This window comes from Neomonachus schauinslandi, chromosome 1 (assembly GCF_002201575.2).
Source record: "Neomonachus schauinslandi chromosome 1, ASM220157v2, whole genome shotgun sequence".
Lineage (NCBI taxonomy): Eukaryota > Metazoa > Chordata > Mammalia > Carnivora > Phocidae > Neomonachus > Neomonachus schauinslandi.
In genome coordinates this window covers 194,208,682-194,227,807 of record NC_058403.1, presented here as the reverse complement: position 1 = coordinate 194,227,807, position 19,126 = coordinate 194,208,682, and the positions used below count along the sequence as shown (strand labels likewise).

General features: G+C 59.9%; 2 protein-coding genes across 4 annotated transcripts in view; one reads left to right on the top strand and one right to left on the bottom strand.

Moving 5' to 3' along the window:
• Positions 1 to 9,494, top strand: part of DNAH1 (dynein axonemal heavy chain 1) — a 72,414-nt gene extending 62,920 nt beyond the window's left edge. Inside the window, exons 60-77 of the mRNA XM_021694986.1 lie at positions 415 to 534; positions 657 to 806; positions 931 to 1,091; positions 1,910 to 2,135; positions 2,284 to 2,479; positions 2,789 to 2,940; positions 3,624 to 3,820; positions 4,068 to 4,216; positions 4,461 to 4,615; positions 4,697 to 4,828; positions 5,593 to 5,763; positions 5,852 to 6,031; positions 6,100 to 6,276; positions 6,896 to 7,066; positions 7,229 to 7,359; positions 7,719 to 8,070; positions 8,623 to 8,857; positions 9,373 to 9,494. Of these exons, the coding sequence (XP_021550661.1) occupies positions 415 to 534; positions 657 to 806; positions 931 to 1,091; positions 1,910 to 2,135; positions 2,284 to 2,479; positions 2,789 to 2,940; positions 3,624 to 3,820; positions 4,068 to 4,216; positions 4,461 to 4,615; positions 4,697 to 4,828; positions 5,593 to 5,763; positions 5,852 to 6,031; positions 6,100 to 6,276; positions 6,896 to 7,066; positions 7,229 to 7,359; positions 7,719 to 8,070; positions 8,623 to 8,857; positions 9,373 to 9,494 (3,177 nt within the window). The remainder of the gene's footprint in view (positions 1 to 414; positions 535 to 656; positions 807 to 930; positions 1,092 to 1,909; positions 2,136 to 2,283; positions 2,480 to 2,788; positions 2,941 to 3,623; positions 3,821 to 4,067; positions 4,217 to 4,460; positions 4,616 to 4,696; positions 4,829 to 5,592; positions 5,764 to 5,851; positions 6,032 to 6,099; positions 6,277 to 6,895; positions 7,067 to 7,228; positions 7,360 to 7,718; positions 8,071 to 8,622; positions 8,858 to 9,372) is intronic.
• A 586-nt stretch (positions 9,495 to 10,080) lies between these two features.
• On the bottom strand, positions 10,081 to 18,964 carry BAP1 (BRCA1 associated protein 1). Of its 3 annotated transcripts, none has more exons than XM_021694914.1 (17): positions 18,780 to 18,964; positions 18,652 to 18,681; positions 18,488 to 18,542; positions 17,406 to 17,538; positions 16,910 to 17,029; positions 16,394 to 16,455; positions 16,164 to 16,306; positions 15,857 to 15,935; positions 15,283 to 15,406; positions 14,846 to 14,993; positions 14,162 to 14,346; positions 13,576 to 13,709; positions 12,557 to 13,035; positions 12,285 to 12,445; positions 11,925 to 12,017; positions 11,730 to 11,802; positions 10,081 to 11,529 (listed from the first exon to the last, which is right to left on the bottom strand). In XM_021694914.1, exons 1-17 carry the CDS (start codon positions 18,814 to 18,816, stop codon positions 11,396 to 11,398), a joined length of 2,190 nt encoding a protein of 729 aa, XP_021550589.1. In that variant the 5' UTR covers positions 18,817 to 18,964; the 3' UTR covers positions 10,081 to 11,395. The 3 variants fall into 3 exon arrangements, with proteins under 3 accessions (XP_021550589.1, XP_021550591.1, XP_021550590.1); XM_021694916.1 differs by having other exon boundaries at positions 12,557 to 12,819; XM_021694915.1 differs by lacking the exon at positions 11,925 to 12,017.
• Between the last annotated feature and the right edge of the window lie 162 nt (positions 18,965 to 19,126).

The window sequence follows — 19,126 nt, the reverse complement described above, 5'->3', positions numbered from 1 at the left end:
GAGGTTAAAAAAGTTTTCCCCAAAAAAGTCAGATTTGAGCTAGACCCTAAAGGACAGGTAAAGTTGGCTCGGGCAGAAAACCCAGAGGCTTTTGGCAGAGGCCAAGGGAGAGCATAGGCCAGGATACTGATGGCCTGTGGGCTCTGGGGAGATGGTCTGACTGAGGGGGGACTCAGTAGGCAAGAGGGCAGAGAGGCCAGAGAAGGAGGGTGTCGGGATCCAGCCGAGGAGCAGGAGAGAGTAGGGGGCCCTGTGGGCTCACACCTGTGCCCACTGTCACCTGCGCCTACCTCCACAGGGGAGCCGTAAGGAGAGGGAAGAGATAGCCAAGCATGAAGCTGGGAGTAGCTAGCACCCCAGCTGACCCTGCTTGTGTGACAACCCTGACCCAGTCTGGCACCTGCTGCCCCACAGATTGCTGGCCTCCCCAATGACACACTGTCAGTGGAGAACGGGGTCATCAACCAGTTCTCCCAGCGCTGGACCCACTTCATTGACCCTCAGGGCCAGGCCAACAAATGGATCAAGAACATGGTGAGCCCACCTGCCTGGTGCCGCCACCCCTCGCAGCCGGGCTTAGCAGGTGCAGGGACAGGAGCTGAGCCTCGGGCGGGCTGGCAGCTCCCACAGCCCCCACTCGCCCCCTCTGCCCACAGGAGAAGGACAGTGGGCTGGATGTGTTCAAGCTGAGTGACCGAGACTTCCTGCGCAGCATGGAAAATGCCATCCGCTTTGGCAAGCCCTGCCTTCTGGAGAATGTGGGCGAGGAGCTGGACCCGGCCCTGGAGCCTGTGCTGCTCAAGCAGGTGGGCCTGCAGCGGCAGGGGAGTGGGGGCAGCCTGTCAGGCTGGACGGGGGACAGGGCAGCCCCATTCACTGCCTCCCCGGTGAAGCCCGGGCCACAGCGCTTGCCCATCCCACCCACCATAGACATACAAGCAGCAGGGGAACACAGTGCTGAAGCTGGGGGACACGGTGATCCCCTACCATGAGGACTTCAGGATGTATATCACCACCAAGCTGCCCAACCCACACTACACACCTGAGATCTCCACTAAACTCACCCTCATCAACTTCACCCTGTCGCCCAGGTAAGCCCCCAGGCCCCAGACCCAGAGCATCAGCTCTGCCTGGCTGCCTCTCGCCCACCCACAGGCCAAGACACTGTGGGTCTTTCCCAGAGTCTCTAGCAGCTTCTTCCAAGGTGCTCTGGCGTCCCAGGTCTTTCTAGCACCTCCACCAGCTCCCCTTACTTGCCACCATTTCCAGCTAAGAACCCCCACTCCCAAGATCAAGAGCCCTTGATCATTGGTCAGGACCCCTCAGCCTCCCTGGTCAGCATAGCCCCATCTTGGCCGGGTACCCTTCCCCCACAGCTCAGCCCTTGCCAGCCCCTTGTGCACTCACCCCCAGAGCTGTCCCGGAGCCCTGAGTCAGGCACACCCTGACACCTTGCACCCAGGCCCTGTTTCCTGCCTTGCTGCCGTGCACAAGTGCCAGGCTAATGGGTACACTTTGCTGGCCACCCGCACAGAGCCCACAGGCCCACTCCACACTCAGGCCCTCATGTCAGTGGCCACTATGAACCTCTCCACAGACGAGGTGGTGAAAGGCCTATCCCCTGCCCGTCACCCAGCCCCCTCCTGCCGAGAGGAAGTTTTTCAGCGACCCCAGCAACTCACATATCGAACCACCTGACCCCTTCTGGGATTCCAGGTTGCCACCCGGGGTCTCACTGAGAACTGGTCACTCTGCAGGCAGGCTCTGCATTAGCCCTGCAGCCCAAGACAGAGGCTAGGCCTCCCAGCTCTTGGAGCCCTGGGGGCACAGGTAGATAGGTGAGCAAGCTCAAGGCTGACCCTCTGGAGCCTACCAGGTGTTACAGACATGCTGTCCCTTCCCCTGGCAGTGGCCTAGAGGACCAGCTGCTGGGCCAGGTAGTGGCCGAGGAGCGGCCAGACCTGGAGGAAGCTAAGAACCAGCTGATTGTCAGTAATGCCAAGATGCGCCAGGAGCTGAAGGACATCGAAGACCAGATCCTGTACAGGCTCAGTTCCTCCGAAGGTAACCCTGTGGATGACATGGAGCTCATCAAGGTGCTGGAGGCTTCCAAGATGAAGGCTGCCGAGATCCAGGTCAGCAATGGCCTGCCCCTGCCTGCGACTCCTGCCTCTACCCAACCCCCGACCAGCCCCAGGCCTGACCCCTGTCCCCACCCACGTTGCCTGCCACCCTCCACCAGCCAACCTTGGCCTGATCACCTCTCCCGTGCTGCACCTCTAGGCCAAAGTCAGGATCGCAGAGCAGACGGAGAAGGACATTGACCTCACGCGCATGGAGTACATTCCCGTGGCCGTCCGCACCCAGATCCTTTTCTTCTGTGTGTCTGACCTGGCCAACGTGGACCCCATGTACCAGTACTCCCTGGAGTGGTTTCTCAGCATCTTCCTCTCGGGCATCGCCAACTCGGAGAGGGCAGGTAGCCCGGGCATGCGTGCACACGGACACAGATGCTGGGCTTCCAGCCTGGCACAGATGTGACACAGGGGGACACATATCCACAGGGGGCACGCTTATGTAAACTTGCACATTCTCTCAGATCAGGTGTAACAACACACCCCCTCCCTACCCTCCTCAGAGCCCCTTTACTGGCAACTCCATAGGCCCCAAAGGGAGGCCCAGATGGCCCCTGTGGCTGTGGGGCAGACTGGCTGGCCTGGGCCGAGCCCCGGGGATCTCGCTCCCCTCACCCCTCCCCACGCACTGCCGTCCCCTCCCTGCCGTGCAGACAACCTGAAGAAGCGTATCGCCAACATCAACCGCCACCTGACCTACGACCTCTACAGCAATGTCTGCCGCAGCCTCTTTGAGAAGCACAAGCTGATGTTTGCCTTCCTGCTGTGTGTCCGCATCATGATGAATGAGGACAAGATCGACCAGGTATGCGAGCAGAGAGGCAACCAGCGGGCTGGGCCGGTGACCCAGGACAGATGGCCTGATGAGGTGCCCTGTGGCAGGGCCTGGGAGAACAGGGTAAAAGGAAAGAGAGGGCCAGGCATGAGGGCACAGCGAGAGCAAAGGGGTAGAGGCCTCAGGAAGCAGTTCCTTACTTAAAACAGCCGGGAGACCCTGGGTTCACTGTGGTCCCCGCTGTCCTGTGAGCACAGCCTTCTCGGAGCCAAGTGAGCAGAGACTGTCCTGAGCCTCCCAGCTCGTGCTCTCATGAGCCCCAGGTATCTGCCGAGTGTTGGGAATCACCGCGGAGAGAGCGAGCATTACCGCATTACGGCTACTCCGGCTCGAGCCCTATCTGTGTGTAGGTGCCAGGCTAACGGGTACATTCTTACCTAACCCCCCAAAACCCTTGGGAAGCAGCTGAGATTCTCATTCTTCCTACTTTCCAAAATGAGGAGACTGCGGCTCAGAGAGGTCACATCCTCTGCCTAAGGACACACAGCCAGGAAAATGTGGAACGGGGACACTGACCCAGACCGGTCTGACTGCCAGCCCCAGGGAGGACTCCGTTTCTCTGGCTGAGGGTGGTGGTGGTGGGGCATTGCTGGCTGGGGTGCCAGAGGCAGGTCACAGGGCCTGGGCACTAGGCTCCCCCTGTCCCCTGCCAGGGCGAGTGGCGCTACCTCCTGTCCGGAGGCTCCATGCAGGTCATGACTGAGAACCCGGCGCCTGACTGGCTGTCCGACCGGGCCTGGCGAGATATCCTGGCACTCTCAAACCTGCCAACCTTCTCCTCTTTTGCCGAAGACTTCCCAAAGCACCTTTCAGAATTCCAGTCCATCTTCGACAGCCTCGAGCCCCACCGGTGAGCTGTGCCCCAGGGGGTCACAGGGTGGGCACACGGAGGGGTGAGACCCCAGGGACAGGCCCGCCCAGGAGGTTTCTCTGAGGAGCCACCCAGGGGTGCCCTGCAGCTGTGGCTCCATCCCTCTGTGCCCCGGGCCATGTACCCTGCAGGCCCTCCACTCTCCCCGGCCATCCAGCCAGCAGAGTCCCTGGGGCCAGTGCCCTCCCACAGGTCAGCTCTCAGGGGGACATGGGCACTGTCGCAGGGAGCCCTTGCCTGGCATCTGGGATAAGTACCTGGACCAGTTCCAGAAGCTGCTGGTTCTCCGCTGCCTGCGTGGGGACAAGGTTACCAATGCCATGCAGGATTTCGTGGCCACCAACCTGGAGCCACGCTTCATTGAGCCCCAGGCAAGTGCCATCAGCCAGTGTCCTGGAGTAATCCCCACCTCTGGGTCCCGGGGCCTGGCTGCACCTGGACAGACCATGTTGCAGCCTTGGTCAGGCTGGGACTCCTAACCACACCCTCCAAAGGCTCTGGGGGGTTCCAGGCCCCACTGGGAAGCCTCCCTGGAAGCCCCAGGACCCCCTGGCTTGCCTTGGTCCCTGCCCTCCCTCAGCCCCAGGTGACCCAGCATCTCTCCCTGACCTGCAGGCAGCCGACCTGTCAGTGGTGTTCAAAGACTCCGGCTCCACCACGCCCCTCATTTTTGTGCTGTCGCCTGGCACCGACCCTGCTGCCGACCTCTACAAGTTTGCCGAAGAGATGAAGTTCTCCAAGAAGCTCTCTGCCATCTCCCTGGGCCAGGGCCAGGTAAGGACCGGGTGGGCAGGGGCGGAGGTCTGGAGGCTGGGCCGGTTGGCACCTCGCCGCTCAGCACTCCCGCCCCCACAGGGCCCTCGGGCAGAAGCCATGATGCGCAGCTCCATAGAGAGGGGCAAGTGGGTCTTCTTCCAGAATTGCCACCTGGCACCGAGCTGGATGCCGGCCCTGGAGCGCCTCATCGAGCACATCAACCCCGATAAGGTGTGCTGCCCCCACCTGCCACAGACCCAGGGGCCTCCTTCACTGAAGGGGCTACCGACACGTCCATCCAGGCCTGATGAGGCTGAATGAGATCGTCCCACAGAGCCCCCAGCCCAGCCTGGGCACACAGCACTCAGGAAGTGATATATGAAACAAGCCTCAGCTAGATTTATCTTCTCAGCATCTCCTCGCGTTACTGCTACCAGTGGTGATGTGACTTGCCCACGTCCACCCAGCGTGGACTGGTGATGCTGAGACTTGCCAAAGCCCATATTCTTTTTTTTCCCCTTGGGGTGGGGTTGGGGGGGGCAGAGGGAGAGAGAGACAGAATCCCATGCAGGCTCCAGGCCCAGCACAGAGATGATGCGGGGCTCGATCTCACGACCCTGAGACCATGACCTGATAAAACCGATATTCTTTTTTTTTTTTTTTAAGATTTTATTTATTTATTCGTCAGAGAGAGAGCACAAGCAGGGGAAGCTGCAGGTAGAGGCAGAGGGAGAAGCAGGCTTCCTGCTGAGCAAGAAGCCCGATGCGGGACTTGATCCCAGGACTCTGGGATCATGACCTGAGCTGAAGGCAGCTGCTTCACCGAATGAGCCACCCAGGCGCCCCAAAACCGATCTTCTTAATCAGTGGTCTGCGCAGCCTGGCCTGGCCCGGCCCACCCAGGGGGAGGGTCAAGCTGCCGGTGGCCCAGGGAACCTGGTGTGGGGCAGCCACCAGGCGTGGGTCCCCATGCTCACGTGGTACGTGGCCACCAGGTGCACCGGGACTTCCGCCTGTGGCTCACCAGCCTGCCCAGCAACAAGTTCCCAGTGTCCATCCTGCAGAATGGCTCCAAGATGACCATTGAGCCGCCACGTGGCATCAAGGCCAACCTGCTCAAGTCTTACAGCAGCCTGAGCGACAACTTCCTCAACTCCTGCCACAAGGTGAAGCGCAGGGGTGCACGCTCCCCGCCGCCCCCCCACTGCCTCAGCCTGGGCCCGCCCCTCACTCCCTGCCCCCTGCCTCTTGCAGGTGTTGGAGTTCAAGTCCCTGCTGTTATCTCTGTGCCTGTTCCACGGGAATGCGCTGGAGCGCCGCAAGTTTGGGCCCCTGGGCTTCAACATCCCCTACGAGTTCACAGACGGGGACCTGCGCATCTGTATCAGCCAGCTCAAGATGTTCCTGGATGAGTATGACGACATCCCCTACAAGGTGGGCCAGGGACAGGCTGAGGCGGGGCGCTGGGCGCTTGTGGGGGCCCTCACCCACCCACCCCGTAGGTCCTCAAGTACACGGCCGGGGAGATCAACTACGGGGGCCGTGTCACGGATGACTGGGACCGTCGCTGCATCATGAACATCCTGGAGGACTACTACAGCCCCTCCGTGCTCTTCCATGATCACAGCTACAGCGCCTCGGGCATCTACCACCAGATCCAGCCTACCTACGACCTCAACGTGAGCGTGCCCCCCCGACGGCCGCGGGCAGCCAGCCAGGCTGGGTTGCGGGGGGTGCCATGAACACCTGGGAGCTGGGTGAGAGGAGGCGTGGCCCCGGCCCCCCAGCCGCTGCTGTTCATGGATTACTCCCTCCCACAAAGAGAGCCACAGGCAGGGAGGCGGACCCAGTCCCTGCCCCCTGGAGCTCGGGCTCTGTGGGGAGAGGCGACGTCTGGCTGCTCAGCCGCTGCCTGAGTGTAATTACTCAGTTGAGGCAGGGCAGCCTCTCCAACGGTCCCAGAGGAAATGGTGCTTCGGCTAAGACGTGTGCAGGGAGGCTGCAGGGCCGGGGTGTGTGTCGGAGTGTGGGTCACGATTGTAAGGAGGGGAGCGTCACTGATTGGAGCGGCTGAATGAAGGAGCGGGGGCGGGGGGGGGGCAGGATGCCAGCAGGCAGAGGGCTGGGAGGGAAGTGAGGGCTCCCCACACAGCGCCTCAGAAGCCATGCAGCTCTAAGAAGAGGGAGATGCGTAAGGGTTCCAAGTCGGGGAGGCAAGTGGGAGTTGTGCCCAATTGGAGGACCCCCCACAGGCTGGGGGTAGAGCGAGGTTTCAGTTGTGGCCCTCCTACCCTCCAGGGCTACCTCTCCTACATCAAAGGCCTCCCTCTCAATGACATGCCTGAGATCTTTGGCCTGCATGACAATGCCAACATCACCTTCGCCCAGAATGAGACTTACGGCCTGCTCGGTGCCATCATCCAGCTGCAGCCCAAATCGTCCTCTGTGGGCGGCCAGGGCCGGGAGGAGGTAGGTGGCATCAGGGGAAAGGGGCGCACGTGTTGGGCAGGGCCAGTCTCCCACCCACTATCCCGCCTGCTCCCCCGTGGGAAGGAATTCTGTGCATGTGGAATCCTGCAGGAATTAAGGGGTGCTGGCCCTGACCCCCCGCGTGTCCCTTTGCCCCCACAGATAGTGGAGGATGTGGCCCACAATATTCTGCTCCAGATTCCTGAGCCCATCAACTTGCAGCTGGTGATGGCCAAGTACCCCGTGCTGTATGAGGAGTCAATGAACACAGTGCTAGTACAGGAGGTCATTCGGTAATCCCCCTGCCACTCCCAGCCCTGACTTATTACGGAGAATTATTATTATAGAGAAATGTCAGCAACAGCTACTCTGGGCCGGGCGCCGTGCCGCGTCTATGCTCTAACCCAGCTACGTTTTATTGTTCCCACTTCACAGATGAGTACACCAAGGCCCGAAACGGTGAAGTGACCTAAGGTTACATGTTTGCTAAGGTGCAGAGCTGAGATCAGTACCTAGGCTGCCCGACTCAGCTCCATGCTTTTAGCCCCCACGTTGGGCCACTGTTTTTCTGTCTATGGCCTACAAGTGGGGAGTACAGATACTGCTGTAGAACCCCCAGCCACTGCTTGCTTCCTTGCCGCTGGCTCCACAGGTACAACCGGCTGCTGCAGGTGATCACAGAGACGCTGCAAGACCTGCTCAAGGCACTCAAGGGGCTGGTGGTGATGTCCTCACAGCTGGAGCTGATGGCCACCAGCCTGTACAACAACATTGTGCCTGAGCTCTGGAACACGAAGGCCTACCCATCGCTCAAGCCGCTGTCCTCATGGGTCATGGACCTGATGCAGCGCCTGGACTTCCTGCAGGCCTGGATCCAAGGGGGCATCCCAGCTGTCTTCTGGATCAGTGGCTTCTTCTTCCCCCAGGCCTTCCTGACAGGCACGCTGCAGAACTTTGCCCGCAAGTCTGTCATCTCCATTGACACCATCTCATTTGATTTCAAGGTTTGCACACAGCCAAAGTCAGGCCAGGGTCAGGCTGGAGTATGGCCTGGGTCAGGCCCCCAGTACTTACAGGGGCCAGGCAGGAGGGGCGCTGAGGCCACAGCTGGCTGCCAGTTGGGGGTCCTGAGTGGGTCTTGGGGGGCAGGGAAAGCCAAGCCAGAAGTGGCTATGAGCCCCCAGGAAATCCCTAGGGACTGGACACAGACTGCAGGCTGCCAACTAAAATGGTGGGTGAGTGGGTTGCCTGGGTGGCTCAGTCGGTTAAGCATCTGCCTTCGGCTCAGGTCATGATCCTGGGCTGCTGGGATCAAGCCCCGCGTCGGGCTCCCTGCTCAGCGGGAAGTCTGCTTCTCCCTCTCCCTCTGCCCCTCACCCTGCTCATGTTCTATCTCTCGTTCTCAAATAAATAAATAAAAATCTTAGAAAAGCAGATAAATAAAACAAAATAAAATGGTGGGTGAGTAATGGGCGGGTGGGCAGGACTCTCAGGAGGGAGTTTGTGCCTCTTGAGCCCAGTCCACGTGCAGGGGCATGTCTGTGCGCCCACCACAGGTAATGCACCAGTCAGTGCCAGAGCTCAAGAAAAGGCCCAGTGAGGGGTGCTACATCCATGGACTGTTCCTGGAGGGTGCCCGCTGGGACCCTGCAGCCTTCCAGCTGGCTGAATCTCGGCCCAAGGAGCTATACACAGAGATGGCTGTTATCTGGCTTCTGCCAACACAGAACCGCAAGATCCAGAACCAGGACTTCTACCTGTGCCCCATCTACAAGACACTGACCCGAGCAGGTACGGGCCCAGGGTGGGGAACCTGCACCATGGGTGGGGGCCCAGGACTGGGCCAGCCTAACTGGTCAGATTAGCTGAACAGAATGGCTGAGAGAGGCCGGTCAGCCCTCCTGAGAGTGAGCAGGCCAGGCCAGAGCTGGACCACCAGCAGGCAGGGAGGGTAATGCCCAGAGCTTGGGCTCAGTCTGTGGTAAGTGGCCCCTGAGCTCCCCATCCTCTTGCCTCCCTCAGCAGACCCACCTGGGTCTTGGGAGCCCCAGTATGCTAATGAAGGTTCAGAGTAGGTAAGAGAGACTTGGCGGGGAGGTGGGCCTGTGCTGGGTCCAACAGGGAATGAGCAGTGGCCCCAACTCTCCCATTCCTGGCAGGCCTGAGCCTTGGCCGGACCCATTCACCAGGCAGGTTTCCTCTCGGGTCAGGGCCCCTGCTTGCCACCGTCTCAATCTGCTGAGTTCATTGCCTTTACCCTGTTCCTACTCTTGTGACAGACAACCCTCCCTTCTTGTCTGCTCCAGGAACACTATCGACCACAGGCCACTCCACCAACTACATCATTGCCGTGGAGCTCCCCTCCGATCAGCCCCAGCGACACTGGATAAAGCGCGGTGTGGCTCTCATCTGTGCCCTGGACTACTAGACTCAGGACAGAAGAGCTGGGGCCATTAAAGCCGTTTTCTAAGCAGTCCAGCTGGGCCCCCGCTGCTCATGTCTGTGCCCCTCTGCAGGATTCACCGCCGGGGCAGCGGTGGGGGGGGGGGGGGGGGGCCCCCTCGGGGGGGGGCCGCGGGGGGGGGGGGGGGGGGGGGGGGGGGGGGGCTTCCGCTGCTTGTGGAGCTCCAGGGTCAGAGCCTCGGGAGTGAGGGTGCTTAGCAGCTTTGGCCTGCTGGACCTGTCCAAATGCAACAAGGGTAGAGCTGCGCCCTCCAAGGGGACCCCTCCAGGGACAGTGCACCGGGCGAGACTAGAGGCTACCTCGCCTCCTCAGCCCAGAGCCCCGGCATCTGTTCAGGTAGCAACGCCCTCAGAACCGGATGAAAGCCAGGTCTCTCTCCTCCCAAAGTGTCCTCTTCAGGCTCCACAGCCCACCCAAAGCCCCTCCTCAGCTCAGGTCCTAAATCCTGGGTCTAGGGTCCCAAGAATCTCTGCCCCAGAAGGATGGATGCCTGAGAATGTGTACTTCTCACCCCTCGGGTCACAGGCTCTTGGGCCCAGGTTTGGTTAGGTCCTCCCTCTCACCACAACCTAGCCTATAAATCTTAGGCCAGCAACCACAGGAGAGTTCATTTCTTAGGAGAGTTTTATTCACTGATCCAATATTTACAGGGGCCAGAGAAGTCAGGCTGTGCTCAGCACAGAGAGGTGGCTTCTATGCTGGCCAGCCATCCCCTGCCCCAGTCACTATGTACAGATAAGGGGCCTGCTTAGATCACCTTCAAAGCCATCTGGCAGAGTCCATGGGGCTGTTTGGGGCCTGAGCTCCAGAGACAGTGCTGGGCCCATTGCCCCTTGGCATTAGGCCCTCTGGGAACACTGGGGCTCCAACTGGTTGTCTTAGTCCTGCTGTCCCCCACCCTGAGTGCCTTGCAGAGGCTGAAGAAGCTGGCGTGGCACGGAGAGCCAAGTGGTGTCAGCTTCCTGCAAGCAGCCCTGTCTCCGCTATCCCTAAGAGGAGGGAGACACGGTAATACTGAGGGGCTGGGCAGGGGCCCCTCTGAACCCCAGGCTCCAGGGTCAGAGCCCAGGAGCCCAAGGCAGGCCCAATGCCAGGGCTACAACACTGAAGGCAAAGAGCCCCAGAGCCTTGCTGCAGACAGCAGTCTTGACAAGCACGGCTAAAGCCAGGAAGGGAGTTTACAGGCCAATAAACAGCTTAAATACTTCTCTCTGCTCAGGCCGTGGGACCCCAGTGGGCTGCTCATTCCACCCTTACTAGGACACCCCACTCCCAATCCAGCCCAGCAGCCGGGTCCCTGAGTTTGGAGCTCTCCCGGGAGGAAGAACAGACCTGGCTTCCTCACAACAGGGACGACTGGTGGCTGGGGCTAGAGCGCAGGGCCCAAATGCCCACCCAGGCCCCCAGCTGGGACCCTGCAGTCATGACTCCAGCATGACGCAGGAACCTGGGCCCACCAGGATGACAAGTGTTGGAAAGAATGCAGTCAGGAAGCTGGCTATGTCAACACAGTGGTGGCAAGATGGGCTAGAGCCCAGAAAAATAGACGTCTCTGTAGGTAAAATATATACTCTGCTGAAGGCAGAAAGGCCAGGTCCTGGCACTCCACAGCCGGCTGTGGAGGAAGCCGCAGCACCTCACCGTGCCCCCGCTCCACCTGCTGCCCCCAGAGCACTATGGGGCTGCCCTCCCCTGCCCGGCCCTGGGGCACAGTGCACGGACTCCAGCCTGGCTCCCGCTGCCAGGGGCTGGGCTCTCTGGCTGCAACTTTTCAGTAATACTGGGAAGAGAGGGAGTGGGGTAGGGAAGGGGCCCCGGGGGGGGCCACGCGGCAAGAGCAGCTGCAGAGTACGGGCCAGCAGTCCTCACTGGCGCTTGGCCTTGTAAGGGCGCGAGCGTTTCCGCCGGTCAGGCTTCCGCTGCTTGTGGAGCCGGCCGATGCTGACCCCTTGGCGCCGCCGCACCGAGATGTTCTGCTCCACCAGGTTGGCCAGCATGCCTGCGAAGAGGCCGAGGCCCTTGAGCAGGTGGCTGGACGCGCAGCAGCCCCCTGCTCCATGGGCCACAGCCTCAGGCCAGGAGCTGAGGCTCTCCCGGCCCTCCCCGGGCCCCCCAGTCTGCTCAAGCCCCAAGACAGGCCTGAGGGACTTGGCCCCCGGCAGGGCATGCCAGGTCAGCTGCGGCGGTAAGTGCCCTCACCTTCCTGGGCCAGCATGGAGATGAAGGTGCAGATGAACTCGTCATAGTTGTGCGTCCTTCTCTGGTCGTCGATCTGCGGGAGAGAAGGATGAGAGCACCACAAGCCCAGCTCCCCGGAGCAGCCACCAGCTGGCCTCAGGAGGTCCCACGTCTGGGAAGACGGGCAGAGGACCAGCCGCTGGAGGGATGACCCACCTTGAACTTCTTCCTCTTCTCCACCTCTTCCTTGAGGCAGGCCTCATAGTTTGCAATCTCTGCCTCCACACACTTCAGCAGCGCCAGCAACTCCTGCCAAAATCCCGCAGTGCAGCCCTGAGGGGGGCTGGCCAACACCCCAGTCCCCCCACCAGGAGGCAGCTGGAGGCAAGGACGAGCAGCCAGTGTCCACAGAACCTACCAAGGCCCCGGCAGCGCCCCAACCCAGACAGGCTTCCTGGCGCCTGGCTTCCGCCACCCATGTTTATGCCAGAACCCGCAGGCCCCAGCCCCTGGGCAGCAGTGCCTCAGGCTCCCCCCTCCGGCCAGATTAGAAGAGCAAGCCGCAAAGGGACTCACCTTGGGAGAGTACTTCTCTCCACTCAAGGGCTCACCAGGCCTGGCCAAGCCAGGCTTCTCTCTGCTGTCCACAGCCTCCGCTACCTCCTTCTCTTCCGGGCTGCTGGACCCCTGGCTGCCTTGGCTCGGTCTGCTGCAGGGTGAGGAGCCCTTCCCACCCTCTGGGAAGAGAAGGCACGAGAAGACCCCTCAGAGCGCAGGCCAGGCGGTCACTTGGCCACCCGCCTCTCCCCCAGTGCCCCAAGCGGCCAGTGAGCCAGGCCCGGGCGCACCTGTCAGTGCCAGGGGGCTCAGCACCCCGTCCTCAGCCAGGTGCAGCAGGCCCGTGCTGACAAGAGGACCCAGGTCGCGTACAGCGCGATTGTAGCGGATGCAGTCAACACGCAGCAGGCTGTCATCCTCTCCAAAAAGCACCTTGGAGATGTGGGAGGTGACCGGGCTGGAGGGCCGCGTTGGGTTGGCTGAGCGAATGGGCGACCGCAGCGGCGAGTTGAAAGCACTGCCGATCTCAGAGGCCGTATCCGTGCTCTCGTTGCTGGGGGTGGGCGAGGGCTGTGAGTGTGTGGGGACTGCCACGGCCGGGCTGGCCGCCCCGCTGCTCGTCTTGATGGACAGAGGAATCGAGAGGTCTTTCTGGGACTCTTTGAGCTTCTCGGCTAAGACGTTGATGGTGTTGGGCTGCAGCACTGACAGCTGCCCGTCCCCAGAGCCACTCAGGGACCCCGGCTTCCCTGGCCCCTTTCGCTTGTACCTGGGGGTGGGGGGGCCAAGGAGAGGTGAGCCAAGGGGAGGGGCCGGGTGACCCCGCCCAGCAGTGCCCAGAACAGCCCCGGACACATCCTGGCCCCCAGGGACGGATGCTGCGGCTCCTTGCACTGGGCCCAGCAGCCTGACCTGGCCGGGCTGAGCCTGGCACCCTAAGCTCCAAAAGCCACAGCCACGTGCTCTTGAAGGCCACCTCTACTCCAGCTGCCTCACTCTGGCCTTCTGACAATGCCGTGCCCTCTGACAGGGCTGCACCCCACCCCATCTCCTCCATCCCAATCCTTTGAGGCCTAGCCGAAAGGCCACCTCCCAACAGGACAGGCCTTGTTATCTGGTTAAATGTCTTCAACACTCCCCCAAGGCCTCCTGGAGTCTTGGGGACCAGGGATCTGGAGTCAACCCCAGCAGGCCAGCCTCCCACAGGTGCTCAGTGTTACACGCTTCGGGCAACCTCAGACATGGGTTGGAACAGTCAAGATAGGATCTGCAGCACTCGAACCTCTAGCCTTCCAGAGCTGGGGCTGACCTGATGGCAGAGTTGGTGTTCTGCACGTCGTCGTCCTCATCATCCTCATAGTCGTCCTCGTCGTCGGAGTACTGCTGGGGGGGGCGGACTGGAACTCGGCTGCGGCCCACACCTGCTGCCAGGTCTTCCTCCTCCTAGGCAGAGATCAAGGGCAGCCATAAGCAGGGACCAGTCAGCCCCGGCTGGACACAGCACTCACAGCCAGAAAACCAACACGGCTCTCCAGGTCGAGTCCACTGAACCCCAGGTGTTCCGAGCCCACCCGTGACTCCTGAGGAGGCTGCTGCCCACCCAAAGACAAACTGAGCACCCTGAAACATGTGCCTTTATTTTGCCAGCAAAACCTAACTCATCGAGTGGTACCAGGAACATGCCCCAAACATCCTGCCCCACTGCTGTGTGAGTGGACTGACAGTTGGGAGTTCTCTCTGCCTCTCTAAGCCCCTGTGGGGGCTTCTGGGTAGCAGAGAGACTTGGCCACCTAGGTGGTATAGGATGAACACCAAGGAACCACCTAAGGAAACGGCTTGTTGCAGCCTCTCAAGAAAGTACTGGAGGGGCTTGGGCAAGGGTGCTCCCAGCTCACCTGCATGGGGGACTTGGCATAGTTGTGATTGTCCAGAAAGGCCGGCAGCCGCTGAACAATGGGAGTGGGGTTGGGAGGAACCCCGTTGAGGCTGCTCCCGGGAGGCTTCACCACCAGCTTGGGTTTGCTGGGAGGGCTGTGGGTTGGGGCTTGGGGGCATGAACCAGCCACCTCCTCCACACCATCTGAGAGGACAAGGAGCACAGGCAGGACCTTCAGCCAGATCCCCAAGAAAACCTGTCCCAGCCCACCATCTCCCCAGACATAGCACTGCTCCCTCCTCCCTTGCCAGAGAAGAACAGATGCACTAGCTAACGGGATGAGAGCCCGCAAGCTCTAGGTCATGGGCCCATAGCAAGACGAAGAATGAGATGGAAAAAGGGAGGGAGGGAGACAGAAAGAGAAAAAAAGAAAAGCCTCTTAAGAAAACTAAAAAGGGAGTATCTATTATAGAGAAGGTTCAGGAACTGTGGTAATGTCAGCCCTTTACAGGTACCTTTCTTTAGGGGATGACTGCTCTCCCTCCATGTTCCGAGGGGAGAGGGCTGCAGGCACCAGGGCCTCAGGGCTCCCATAGGAGCCTCTGAACCTCTGCCCAAGTGCATCCATACACAAAGGCTTGCTCTGCTTGGGCCTCTCAGCTCAAGCTCTGAGGCCAAGGGGAGGCGCCAAGATCCCTGGTACCTGTGTGAGTGGCCTCGGAGGCAGCTGCGGCCCTGCTTGCCTCCAGCGCCAGGGGGGACTTGCTGCTGGCTGGTTTGCACTCCTCAGGCAGCTGTGGCTCTTGAGACTTGTGGGTCTGAATCAGCTCTGGCTGTGTTACCCTGATCAGCTAAAAACAGAATCCAAGGCTCAGAGTCGTGAAAGCAGACCCAGCCGCTCGCTTGGACAGCAGAGAGCCTTGGTTCTACCCACTCGCTCACAAGGAAATACAACAGTTGAACCCAAACCTCCTTTTAGAAGCTATTCCCCCTCTCCACCCCAAGTCCCAGCTTTCCCACAAGGAAAGCAAAGGAAAGGAATGGTCAGGTGAAGCTCAACAGATCCATAATAAAGAGTGATCTGGGAATCAGAGACCACGCCCCAGTGGGGGGAAGAGGGATGGCGGGAGGGGTCCCCACCTGCTGCAGGGCCTCCAGTACTGTCTGACGGTTCACCTTCAGCACATGCAGCCTGGCCTCGTACTTGATCCTGCGGTCGGGCACCACCGCCATCAGGTTGAAGCGGATGTCATGGTAGGGCTCCCTGCAGTCACAGCCGCAGCCGTGAGAGCAGCTCCCGCCCAGCACCGCCGTCAGGTTGAGACAAACAATCTGGCAGGGCCCCCTGAAGTCCCAACTACAGCCACAGGTACAGGCCCCACCCCGACAGGCGGGCGGCAGCTGGTAATGCACGCCAGGCAGCTGAGCCGGTGCCTTCCAATGACCTGAGGGGCCTATAAGCAAGTGAGCCAGCACGTCTGGGCCACCTAGGGCTCCCCCAAGGCCTGCCCCTCCCCAGCCTGTCCCAAAGCAGGCCATAGGCAGCCTGGGTGGGAAATAGGGCAAGGAGTCGGAAGCCCAAGATCTAAGCTTGACCTGGCCAGATTCATCATGTGGCCTTGCACGAGTCATCTGACCTCTCTGCTTTCCCTTTTCTGTGTCCTTCCCAACGGGGGCACAGCTCCAGAGGGAAGGGCAAGCACAGAGCCCTTACCCTGCGGTGGCGAGGCCGATTCGCTCCATGATGACCCGCCGGGCCTTGTCTGTCCACTCCTCATCCTCCCCCCAGGGCCCTAGGGAAGACCAAGATGAGGAGTCAGCCGGTGGGAAGCCCTGAGTTTGGGCAGGCCAGGAGTGGGAAGGAAGATGGAGAGGTGTAGTCAGGTAGTACAGCGCAGGGTGCCATCCAGCCAGAGATGGATGCCCTCAACACCACCCCCTGCCACTGGGTCCCCAAGCACCTGAGGACCCTGAGCCCTAGCTCCCTAGAAGGTAAGCAGAAAAACCCAATGGGTCCCTACCATGGTCAATGGGGTAGACCTTCAGCCCATCCAGCTCGAAAAGCCGTCCGGTGATAGGCACATAACTGACAAAGTGGAACGCCTCCATCGTCCGCACGGCACTAAGGCCATTCTGCTTCTCGGGGAGGTGGCGTGGCTCAGGCCTGGGGAAGGACATACTCAGGGCCTGGAATGGGACAACCCTTCCCCCGCCGCCCCCACTCCCATCAGCTCCCACAGCGCCCACACACCTGGCATGGCTATTATGTGCCTTGGCCAACTCTGGGGCATTGCCAATCGCATATCCTTTGCTCTAGAGAAGGAAATAAGACATCAAAACAATTTCTCAGGTGGGCCTCTGGGTGGGAAGCAAAGCTCTGGAGAGAAGGCCTGGAGGCATTCCAGGAACCTGAAGCAGCATAGATGGATTTTCCTGAAAGGTTAGTGAAGACAGAAAAGAACTCCAGAGCCCCAGAAGGATGGGGTTAGTCTTGCACGGTAATGAGCGGACGCTGGAGAGCAACGCGGCCTGATACAGACCTGACAAAGAAATTCCTAACATAGTGTCACTTAAGGAATGTTCCTTTCCTCCTTAGGTCTTTCCTGACAGTTGAGCCTAAAATTTAAGGGCCAAACATAAGGTAAATCCTTTGAAAGAAAAGGGCCTCATAGTATCATATGCCATATGGTAGCATTACAAGTAGGCCTGGGAGTCAGATTTGCCCAGCAAGCTGTGAGCCAGGATTGAGGGACTGCGCACGGCCTACCTCAGGGCTGAAGCCTTTGGTGAAGTCCTTCATGCGACTTAGGGTAGGCCCCAGGTCCACATTGCTGCAGTTCAGGAGCACGCTCAGCAGGGCATGAGTGGCACAAGAGTTGGGGATCAGCTGTGAAACCCAAGAACAGTCACTCATACACAGCATACCTACCCCAAGCCATACTGAGAATGGGGACCCAGAGAGGGACAGTCCTATCTGAACAACAAAACTCATCAGCTCTCCTCATCTCCACCCAACATTTGTTCATTCAACTAAATACCCACCAGATGTCTGGGGACATGCAGAGGGGACTCAACACCAGCCTGCTCTAAAGATATTCCCTTTTGTAATGAACTAAGAGCTCAGTTCCTTCTGCCAGGGGACTTCTCTAACCGCCACTCCTGGTATCTGCCTATCTCCTCCTCCTGCCTTCCCCCACTTCCACTTCCCAGCAAAGACAATGGCAGCATCCCACCCTCCAGAAGGAACACAGAGCCCAGCAGACCTGATGGGCAAAGAACATGTTATTCACAATATCATCATCAATCACAGACGTATCATCCACCAAGGTAGACACCTTGCGACGGGATCGGCGTTCTTCGATCCATTTGAACAGGAAGATGAATCCATACACTGGGCTGGGGAAAGTAAGGGGCAAAGCTAAACCAGCCAAGTGGGGGAAGGCAATCAGCATCCCCTTTCTTTTCCTGCCTATTCCCCCGCACTGTGTTACAACTCGGGTGCCCTTTCCGTGATCCCACCTCTACCCTCGCTTCTTTCCAACATGCCTAAATTGGCCCTGAGCCCTCACACCCAGAACCTAGAGTCAAGCATCTGGCTGTGATGTTCCGGAATACGCTGTGTCCTCATGAAGTCTAAGGTTTTTGGAGAAGAGATGAAAAGCTGGAACCATGGCCCATGACAAGGTAGGAACAGAAGGTAAGGAAAGAAAAAAAACTCTGATCGAGGAATTTAAACACTAATTCTCACTGTGAACCCCAAGGCCTGGGCCCCAGTGCAGTGAAGAAAGCAAATGAACACCTAGATCAGTCCCTTCTTTCCTGGAAGATAAAAACAGACCTCTCAGTTCATGCACTGTAGTCGTTCCACACCTCTATTCTGCAGGACGACCAAGACCCTGAGGTTGGTCACCTTATAGGGGCCTTGTCAGATGCCACACACCAACCAATCAATGCAAGACCTCTGTGAAGGGATGAAAGCCACCGGCACACGAGTACATGAAAACTGTAATTAATAAATTACAGCAGGCACTGTGTGACCTGAGTCAAGAGAAGGGGCTGCCTTCCTGCTACAAGACCAGAAAAGGCAGCTGAACTGTACTCCAAAGGATGGTCAGATTTGTACAGGGGGAAAGGGACTACTACATAAAGGGAAGTGCTGAAGGAAGACTGGGAGAAAACAAAAATATCAGCTTGATGAGGAGGGCACCCAAAGATGAGGGATGCTTCCATGTATGAGATTTTATAACTTGGGATTCCTACACTACCTCCCCTGAGGGGCACTCCTCTCCTGGCCCTCCCCTTGCCCTCGGGGTGTAAGGGAAGGCCCTGGCACCAAGCCACTCACCCCTGACATTTGCTTTGAAGGTCATAGATCTCCTCCACCTGCACCCCTTTGACACCTGCGATCAGGGAAGGAAAGAAGTCGGGAAGGGCAGCCCCAGGCTGTAGAGCGAGGGCACAGGAATGGGCCCCCACAGCCCGGATCCGGCGAGTAGGAGAGGCTCTTACCGAAATCTTCCACCAGGAGGGTGAAGAGGCCTGGGTGAGGCGACAAGAGGAGCAAGTGGTGGTCACGCGGGCGAGTTTGGGGCCCACCCAGCCTCCCCAGCCCCCGGCCCGCCCAGCACCCTCCTCACCAGGGTCGCTCTCCAGCTCCAGCCAGCCCTTATTCATCTTCCCGCGGGGCGGCCCCTCAGCGCCATGTCCAGGCCCTCCCGACCCACCGCCGCCCGCGCCGGGAGCCCCCACCGCCCCGGGGCCCCTAGCCCCACACACAGACAACGGGCCCAGTTGGCGTCACCCGCCCGCGCCGGCGACACTACGTCACCACGGCGCGACGTTCTCCGCCCCGCCTCTGGGCTTGTCCCGCGGGATCGATTCTCGAGGTCCGGGCGCTCGCGCGAGAGGGCGGGGCGAGGGGAAGGGGCGGGGCGAGGGCGGTACTGGGCGCAGGCGGTGCAAGAGGAAAAGGCGGGGCGGGATG